The following is a 10,246-nucleotide window of genomic DNA, read 5'->3' as shown; positions in this document are numbered from 1 at the left end:
TTGTTAGTGGGGACTCCTATTCGATGTGTTCAAGTTTTCACATCTTCCGGGAAATCTCCCGGAGTTGGAATAGAGTGGAGTAAAGGCAACCCCAGTGACAAGCAATGGATTTCTGAAAACCGAGTTTGGTAGCTGGATGATGCTTGTTTTGCAGTCGTGTATTAGCTTATGCTTTATATTTGACTAGCTTTCCTTTTATTCAGCGTTGACTGCTTTTACTCGATGGTTACACAGCAGAAAGCAAATGACTGAAGCTTATAGCACTGAAAATGTTAGTTGGGTTATTAGCTTTATTAGAATGCGCTTTGGGAATTCTCCAGAGCGTTTTCGATAACCCTTCATATATAGGATCGCCCACGTCTAAGTCTGAGTAGTCTCTGATTGCATTAACAGTTGAAGCTTAGGCTCCCATGCCCCACCAGCCAGATAACCGGGTTTTGCAAACTTAGCATTATTTGTGGCAACACTTTGAGCGGCATGATGGAACTATGTCGAGCGCGCTAAGTGTTATTAGACCACTAATGTAGTTGCATGAAGTGGGTGACGAGGTACATAAGTATCATTACAGCGTGCTTAACTGTTATTGCAATATTGAGGCACCAGTTTGACTAAAGTTTGAAATACATAACAACTCATGAGATAACTGTCAAGTTCGATTCAAATATAAGTTAAGTTAAAAAGCGAACCCGCAGACGAACCTATATTAAAAGTCATTTCAGTGTTCAGTCCAGTCCATATCCCTTTCGTGACGGAAAAATGAAATTTCCATACAAATTGCTCAAATTTGGCTCTCCAGAACTCTCAGACTTTTTAATATATCAACACTTTTTCTTCGGCATTTGCCAGAGCTACTCCTTGTCTTTCGATTCCTAACTTTGTACACCTAGATAAATCGAAAATTAAAAATTTGCGACAGATAAAACTTTTTCATGTTTTACGATTTTTGCTCACTTTTTGTTTAACTTGTTGTAGTAAATTTCACACACAACATAAACAAAAGTTTGTTTGCACACATGCAAGTATAAGTAATGGCTCAATCATCAAAATAATTTACATCAGGTAAACCAAAGGCTAAACAGTTGAAAAAATTTCACAAAATTGTTATTGCTCAACAGCACAATTGTGCTGGTTCGTCACGAAAGGGATATGTTAAAGATGGCTCTACGTCAAAGATAAAGTTTGTCAAACGCATTTGATTCGATTGTGGTCGAAGGCAAGTTCACATGAGAGAAGAGGAGAAAAATCCCCTAAATGCAAATACAGCAAGAATAGTGTTGAACTCATCCACTGATTTACCGTAATCTGACCTGCATCTTTCCGGGTTGGCCTACATTCGTATTTCTTTCGTCGCACGCTACACACCTAGCCTGCCATATCTCTTGGAACCCTGCTTAGACCTGCAGGTCTTAGGACATCTGGTTTACCACTGATTTAATCATGTTATTGACTTTAAATTGATGTTTCAACTTATTCACTTTTTTCTCTTTAATTTCCTTTGCATCAAAAAAGTCACAAACATCAACAAAACAAAGTACGGAAAAAATCTTAAACTGAATAAATCTGGTGTTCGATTTGAATAGGTCGAATCTGCATATAGGAATCACAGCAAACATACGACCTATTCAAATCGAACACCAGAAATAATCAAAAATTCACGGAAAAATAATGTTTCGGAAAAGTGAATGGTTCAAACGTAAGAAAAACAGTATAATATATTGTTACATAAAAATCCAATGTGAATGTATAGTATAGCGAACCATATCATTACAATACACTTTATTGTAGCTGGTACACTGTATGGTGCAGGAATGGTTTTCACCATACACTCTATGGTTAGTTTTTATCCGGGTATGCTTTATATTTGACTACACTGAAAGAAGCTTTGTGGTAAAAAGTACCGTTTTGGAGGTTTACTTTAACAGATCAGCACCAACAATTTTCAACCGAAGTGACTGTGCACTTATAATTACTAGATTTGTTGTATTTTTTACTATCATCTTAGATTTCAACCTAAATAGTAATTTTAACAACCATGTAAGTAATTCTACTATTATTTGTAATTTAAGCCAGTTATTTGTAACATAAAATATTCTTATTTTGAATGATGTTATTGTACAATTTACAATGAATAATACAATTATCTAGTTAAAATTAGCAACATAAGTATTTATTTTGAAAAGACTTAGATGGTAGATTTGAAAACATTTAGTAGAATATACTACTTGCTGATTTACTTCAGCATGGTAATATGGGGTTGTGAAAAGTAGTATTTATATAGTAAAAACAATCATTACCCATTTTTTGATTATTGTTATATTTAAGCGTCTCACTTAATCCTATTCAGACAAAATATTTTTTTAACCGTACGAACATATTATCACCTACTTTATACATGTGAATAGGAGGACCATCGAAACAATCTAGGTTCTTGATACAATAATAATCTAATGCGTTATGAACCACAAAAGAAGCATAATGGTTGGAGTACTCCAAAACATCCCATTCTCGACAAATAACGAATAGTTCGCCTTTGGTATTTATCAATATGTCTTGTATCTCATATAGCTTAATTTTTCTCATGTTTACTGTAGATATTGTCAGAAAATGACTTTTTTTGTATTCAATGCCTCTGAATTTCACTTTGTTGACTGCTTTTAGCGACGAAGTCATTAGTTTTGTATTAACATCGAGAAATGGAAAATATGGCATGTCAATCAATTTGATATTTATAGCATTTTTGTAATCAACTCTATCATGAAAAAAATTGCAATTGACTAGGTTTTCGTTAAATATTAGTTTTGCTTTTTCGCATAGAGTTAAACAGATATTCTTACGTGAAGTAATGTTGCGACAATACCGTTTGAACACTTGGTGAAACGCTTCGAAACGGAAACTCCACGTGAATCTTGGTGGTCCTACTGCTCTGATCGTATCAACATAATGAATTAAAATATGGTATTTTGGTTTAAACTTTTCTTTGAATATGCTTTTATATAATGTATGATGGTAGACTATTTGTTGCTTCAATGTATCTAAAAGTTGGTTATCGAATGCTGGTAATAATATCATATCTGTCAATTCAACTAGTGACATCACAAAGTTCCATACATCATTGTGCTCAGGGAACAAGTCGCCAAACAAGAGCGGAAAGTAGTGCACAAATAGTTGCATTTCCCTAGAAGTCATTTTGAATGATGCTGATTTGATGTTTTCCCGAGTAATGTTTCTAAACAAATTTCGTTTTTCTGTATCACCGTAGTCAAACATTTGAATTCGATAATTGATAGTATGGAGTGATATTTTTAGATTGCAAATCATATAACGAAGAACAAGTGCTAAGTCGTACCCACAAATACCATGTGAGTACAAATCGTGCATTGGATCTACAACTGAATGTTCGGCAACGTGGTAAAATTGCAGTTTGTTAAAGGCGGATTCTTCCTTTATTCCACTTTCTTTAAAATCCTTCAATAAATCTGTTGCATAGTTCTCTCTGGTTCGACTTAGATTAGAGCTTATATGTAGCGCTTCTTGTGCGTCGTATTTGTTCATCTTACAAAATCGGCAATAGAACAAAGCGCTGAACGATGTGCTGTAACCCATCAAAGTGTTTATGCCAAGATTATCTCCTAAGATTCCTGCTAGTACAAAATTAACTCTGATATTAGTGTCTGCAATTTTTAAAACGATTCCATTTTGTTCTAAATCAATGAAAATTTCAATGAGATCTTTCAAAGCCTTTGAGGGTCCATGAGGTGTTACATCGGTTGCCTTGATGAAACCCGCAACAAACATATTCTCCAGCTTGCTCAAGTACTGTTGCGGGGTAGTAGGAAACTGGTAATAAATGCCCCACACTTTGTGTGTTCCTGAATGCGCTCCAATAGCGTCGTTCATTTCTGCTTCATCACTGAATAAGAAAAATGGTATAACTTGTTTATCTGCAAACTGTGTTTTTGATCTTTTCCATAGTGTTCCGTGTATAACATTTGTTATTGCATTACTTTTTTCCAAATTCTTCATGTTTTGAATTGTATCTTCGAATACTGTTCCTGACTCAAAATATTGTTTGAACTGATCTTTGATAGGCATTAGGCATCCCTTAGAAACAACATTACTCGACTCATCTTCAAACTTGACCGTTTGCGTATCATTACTTAAGCCAAACTTTCTCATCTGCGTCTTCAGTTTTTGCTCTGTTGAAATAAACTGCCAAGGATTACATATATCATCAATTAAACGGCGAACCACCGTTCCTTCAGGTAAACGAACAATTTTCTTAATAGCATCACAAACAGGTTGAATTATAAGGTCAGTTATATTTTGTTGTAACTCAAAAACATCTTGTCTCGTGAAATGTTTTTTACTTAGCAAATGCATTGAAAAATTCATAAAAGATTGTCTTAAACTGTTTCTTACATCTAATATTTCTTCTTCGTCATCCATAAGGTTTTCTTCAGATTTCTCTAAATTATCATCATTACAGTCGTGTGAATGTTCAAGGTCTTCTTCGGATAATTGTAACTGCAACGCAGGTGGATGTTTATGCGGCAACGGCGACGATGTTCCTAGAGGCGTATTGTTTGTTCCTTGCTCGTAGCAGAACTCAGCATGTTGCGTTTTAACGTGTCTTTTGAAACGACTTAGATCACGAAATGAAGTGGTTGGTATACAAGCCGTGCACTTGTAGTTGAAGCTTGACGGTGTGCTGTGGAATATTGTAAGATGATCCAGGAGGGTTTGAAACGTTGGCATGAGCTCCATGCATAGAAAGCATTTCATTTTTCACGCGAGTTCAAAAAAGCGAGCAACTGCAATATTTGGGTGTTCCGCGATTTCTGAGTGTAGTCAATATCGTAGAAATATTTGCTGATAAAAACCCAGAATAGTTCACAGCTTTCCGGGAACTGCAGATCCAACGTAAATTTCAGTTTCACGACGACATCCAGACACCGTACAAGGGATGGTAGTTTGTACCTCAGCTTATTCGTCACTACATAAAACGACTCGAAATTTTCGATTGGACCGACTGCATAAATTCTTGGCGAAAATTGAGTTCCGTTCGATTCCAGTTCCTGCCTTTGAGAATTCAACGACCCTGCAAATTCTTCTTCCGTTTCACATATGGCGCAAGTGTCGATTTGTGCTTGAAGAATCGTTGGCAGCTTTTTAGCGGACGTTCTAACTGGTTTGAGAAGACCATGGAATGCTGCACATACCACAAAGTCTCTTGTATCTGAAAATGAGAAGAATACATTTAAAAAATCATGTCTGTTTTAAGCACCGTTCACAAATCACACAACGATTTAGGAGGAAAAGTATGATCGAGCTTTACGACCCGTTGAAAAAATTGGATATTTTATACATATATGTGCCGCCTAGTGCAATCTAAAATTACAAAATATTATGATTTACTGTTATTGGTACTGTCAAAATTGTGCGTATGCGAGATGTACATAACAGTCTTAACTAGTATCTAAAATTAAAAGGGTTAGGTACACCCGATTAATTTTCACACAGGAAAGAAAAAAAATAAAAATGCCTAAACTGTACCCTACTTTAACCTTCACGTACCCGATCCCCAACATCTCATTTCCAAAATGCTGGCATTTCGTCAATTTTCATCCATTTTTTTTGAAGTCGATCTCAATCGATCATAAATTGGTGCAAGTTTATAACACCCAAGTGGCCATGTTATATTCGGAACCATTCCGGAGATATTCCGGATTGCACTGGGGTCAGGGAGGGTGCCGAAATGGCTAAAAATGATTATTTCATGTGTTGTTTTGTTTGAACCATCGATTTTCAGCGGAATTTTCATTGCGAATAATACAACACAATAATAAAACACAACTGCGATAACCAGATTTGAATTAGTTGACCCATCCGGATCATCGTGACAGGTTTCGCGGGGCCTCATTGGGGACACTTCTGGTTTTCATCCAAAACATGTCGTGTGACATATCAAACTTCATGATTTCGAATGACTGTTTCAAAAACGATACCCTGAAGTTTGTATCAACTAGTATGGCCATCCCGGAACATCTAGCATAAGTTCCACGGGGGTGACATCGGGGACATATCAGGGTTGCAATCAATACATGCCGTGCGACGTATCAAACTTCATGACTTCAAGAGAATGGGGCAGAAAAAGTTGACTGAAGTTTGTTGTAACTGATGTGGCCGCTCCGGAATACCTGAAACAGGTTTAGCGGGGGCCTGTCAAGCACAATAACACACGAAATTATCAATTTTAGCCATTTGGCAAAACAGACACTTTCCCCACCCCCTGACCCCAGTACAACCCGGAATATCTCCGGAATGGTTCCGGATATTACATGACCACTTTGAGTGTAATAAACTTGCACCAATTTATGGCCGATTAAGGGCAACTTCAAAAAAATCGGATGAAAATTGACGAAATGCCAGCATTTTCAAAATGAGTTGTCGGGGGTCGGGTATGTGAAGGTTAAGGAGAGCAGCTTTAACATGGAACACGGAATTGTAAGTTGCATGTTGCAGTTATCGAATGTGTCCTGCATTGGATTATAACCTAAAAAATGTGTAACACCAATGAATTTTCACACATTTACTAGAACTCGCAAAAGTTTTGCCGTATTTTCAATGGATATGCCGACTTTTTGTGGGATATCCTTTTGGGTTTTACAAGCTTTTGGGTTGTATAAGCTTTTGACATCCCTCCCCCCTCTGCACATTCATGAAGACATGAGAAAATAGATGTACTACGTTACACTATGAAATTTTGTAATTTGATGCTTTTCTATTCAATCCACGTAAATCTAACCTCGAAAGCGATTCACTTTATAAATTTATAATTACCTGTTGTATAATCACCGTCTTCGAGTGCGCCAATTAACTGACGGGAATAATCATCTCTGACATCAGCTGATGAAAAATATTCAATGAAGTTTTCACAAAACCATTCCCATTCGACAAACAGTTTGCCTTGCTCGTCTGTTGTTTGGAATAGGAATTCGAAGTCAACGTCAACCTACAATAAAGTTATAACCATTAAAATGACAAGAGATAATACATGCGGTAAGAAATTTACCAGTAAGTATCCGTCTTCGTCCTGATATCGTGGCCACTCTGAGAGAACTGTTGATTTGTTTTTATCCTTGTCGAGTTGAATACTTCTCAACCGCAGTTGAACTGACTGCTTCCACTGGCTCAGAACTTGATCACCGGGCGCATAATTATTCCGCAACCAAACCTTGCTAGACTCCATTCGACGAATTTCTGAAACATGAGAAACACTTAGGGTACAAGTACACTATTTATCTAAACGACAAATATTTGACCCCTTTTGAGTGATAAATGGTGGCTTATTGTTTGGCTCTGTTTGTCCCAGGGGGAGCGACAATAGTTTTCCCAAGCCGAAATATCCCAAAAAAGTCGAAAAAAGACGAAAAAACCGGTAAAACCCGTGAAACTTTTGCGGGTTTTACCGGCTTTTTTTGGATATTTGGCTTGGCAAAACTAGTGTAGCCCCCCTCCCCCAGGTTTGTCCTTATTTCTTTGTCGAGAGTGGCAAATATTTTCGCATTTTTTTGTTGTTTACCGAGATGAAATCTCGCTAATAAAGATAATAAAAAAATATTTGTTAGCCCGGTCCACTTTGGTGAAAATTTAACTGTCAAAAGTAAGTGGTCAAACGTCTTGCATTGGAAAATAGTGTACTTCTAGCTTTATACATAATGAATAGTAGGATAGCATTCGTGACTACGAAGTTGAAAGAGATTCCAGCTCTTTGTCGCACCAATGACAAACATTGTAAGGAAAAAGCAAAAAAATATTGCGGAGATTCCACCTGTTTAGACTCCTGCGCGAAAATTAGTTGCGTGGATTTTTCTTGCGTGGGCCCACAGATATAAAAACAGATCGCATCCTGGTGAATATTTTTCGCTGCGTTGTTAAGTACCCATTTGGTGATAGTTTTGCATTGTAAACAAACACTTATAATACACCTACGCTGAAAATGATCCTGATTATTTTTTGCGTCGGAATCTATAAATCTTCGCAACGGGCAATATTACCCTCTCGTTTTTTTTCTCACGTAAACCTTCACGCACATTCGACAACTTCGTAGTCGCGAATCAATGTCTTTTATTTCACAGGTTAGCCCATCGCATATGTTTGCCTGTATTTGTGATTAAAATTATGTAAGTAAACCTTGGGACAACATTAGCAAACCCATTAGCTGATCGCGACATCATGTCTGCCAGAAAATTTGTTCGCAGCAGTGAAAAGAATTTTCAGACAATAGAGGCACAAAACAAGCATTAAAGAAGGCGCGGTGATTACTCTTTATTCCAAATGGTAACAGATAATGACATGATTTCGAAAACTTTTGTTGCAGACAAAATGGAACCTGATTTTGATGCGTACTTTGCAACTCTTGAATAATCGATTATTACTAACCCAAAATCGAATCTGTTTGATAGTAGATCATCAACGGCGTTGCAGTGTTTACCGACTCGAAGTTAAGGAGTGTATCGGCAGTTAACTATAAATGTTAAGAATGCTCTATCTCGAAGCATGTTTGGTCTTATCATTTCGGTTCTTCTATCAAATATTCACAATATAGTCAAGTTTAAAACAGCCTGAAGACATTTGAAAAATGTTTAGTATTTATTATTAAAAATATGGTCGAATAAAATCATCCCAAAAATTAAAATTTTGGAAAAATTGCTGTTTTTTAAAGATTTTTCAGCGTTTTAATAACCTGTAGTGAATAAAATTTGTACCATATATGCCAAATTTGGTTACATTTTTTATTGGTTCTTGAGTTATGCAAAAATTTCCGTTTCATTTGTATGGGAGTCCCCTTTCCAAAAAGCGAAGGGGTATCACACCACCAGAATAACATTTGTTACCTTCCGAATCTTCGTGATGCCAAATTTGGTTCCATTTGCTTGATTGGCTCTCAAGTTATGCAGAAATTGGGAGCGGGACATTTGGCATAAAGTCATTTGGCATAAGGTCGTTTGGCATAAGGTCATTTGGCATAAAGACATTTGGCATAACGGTCATTTGGCATAATAGACATTTGGCATAATCGAAATGCACCCTTCTTTGTTATGCCAAGTGTCCATTATGCCAAATGACCATTATGCCAAATGTCTTTATGCCAAGTGACCTTATGCCAAATGACCTTATGCCAAATGGCTTTATGCCAAATGACACAGACCCGCAGAAATTTCCGTTTCATTTGTATGGGGGCCTCCCTTCCAGAGGAGGGAGGGGTCTCACACTACCGGAAAAACAGTTGTTACTTCCTGAATCCTTCTCAGGCCAAATTTTGTTCCATTTGCTTGATTTGTTCTCAAGTTATGCAGAAATTTCCGTTTCATTTGTATGGGACCCCCTTTCGAGCACCCCTTTAAAGAGGGGGGAGGGGTCTCACACCACAAGAAGTTGTTACCTACTGAATCTTCCTCATGCCAAATTTTGTTCCATTTGCTTGATTTATTCTCAAGTTATGCAGAAATTCCCGTTTCATTTGTATGGGAGCCCCCCTTTTCAAAGGGGGAGGGGTCTCATACCACCGCAAAAACATTTGTTACCTTCTGAAACCTCCTCATGCCAAATTCCATTTGCTGGATTGGTTCTCAAGTTATGCAGAAATTTCCACTGAACAATATAAAAAAGTTATAACAGAGTGCTTACTACTTGAAATTTACCCGAAAAGTATAGATTCATTTCATCCGATGAAAAAAAATCCTGGAGGTAATGGAAAAAGGAAAGAATCGTATTTTTTTTGCAAAATCCCTAGAGTCAGTTTTGGAAAATTTCTCAGAGTTGCTCCTGTAGTAAGACTACTTGGGGACCGCATGTGGCCCGCAGGTCGCAGTTTGAGGATCTCTGCTCTAAAGGTATCCTCAGAGGACTCCTTAAAAGAATCCATAAATGAATCCATAAAGAAACCCGGTAATAATAAATGACAATTTCTCCAGAGGTATTAATGAAGAAATTTTAGAAAGGAATTTCTAAAGGTTGCTTTGAAAAAATCGCTGTAGGAATTCTGGGAAAAAACCCTGGAAGAATCCTGGAGGAATCCCTGGTGGAATCTCTGGAATAAGCCGTGAAAAAATGAAGAAGGAATTCCGAGCGAAATCGCTCAAGGAATCCAAGGAGGAATCAATGAATGAATCGCGCAAGGAACAAATGAAGGAATCTCAGGAGTAACTTTGGAAGAAATCTCTAACGGGAACTTGGTAGGAAT

The 10,246-nt window shown here is 37.2% G+C and overlaps 1 protein-coding gene across 1 annotated transcript; it reads right to left on the bottom strand.

Moving 5' to 3' along the window:
• Nucleotides 1-2,257: 2,257 nt before the first annotated feature.
• On the bottom strand, nt 2,258-7,379 carry LOC134292223 (uncharacterized). The gene is made up of 3 exons (XM_062861203.1): nt 7,073-7,379; nt 6,841-7,012; nt 2,258-5,236 (listed from the first exon to the last, which is right to left on the bottom strand). The coding sequence occupies exons 1-3, from the start codon at nt 7,247-7,249 to the stop codon at nt 4,779-4,781; spliced, it is 807 nt and encodes a 268-aa protein (XP_062717187.1). The 5' UTR covers nt 7,250-7,379; the 3' UTR covers nt 2,258-4,778.
• Between the last annotated feature and the right edge of the window lie 2,867 nt (nt 7,380-10,246).

This window comes from Aedes albopictus, chromosome 3 (genome assembly GCF_035046485.1).
Source record: "Aedes albopictus strain Foshan chromosome 3, AalbF5, whole genome shotgun sequence".
Taxonomy (NCBI): domain Eukaryota; kingdom Metazoa; phylum Arthropoda; class Insecta; order Diptera; family Culicidae; genus Aedes; species Aedes albopictus.
Note: the sequence above shows the minus strand (reverse complement) of the source record. Positions and strands in the feature narration are given on the sequence as shown.

Bases quoted from the DNA above. Each gene is read 5' to 3' on its own strand.
- LOC134292223 (XM_062861203.1), bottom strand. From the start codon at position 7,249: ATGGAGTCTAGCAAGGTTTGGTTGCGGAATAATTATGCGCCCGGTGAT. The intron at 7,013-7,072 runs GTAAATTTCTTA...ACTTTATTGTAG, and splicing joins ACGAAGACGGATACTTACTG to GTTGACGTTGACTTCGAATT. The intron at 5,237-6,840 runs GTAATTATAAAT...TCTCATTTTCAG, and splicing joins AGACGGTGATTATACAACAG to ATACAAGAGACTTTGTGGTA.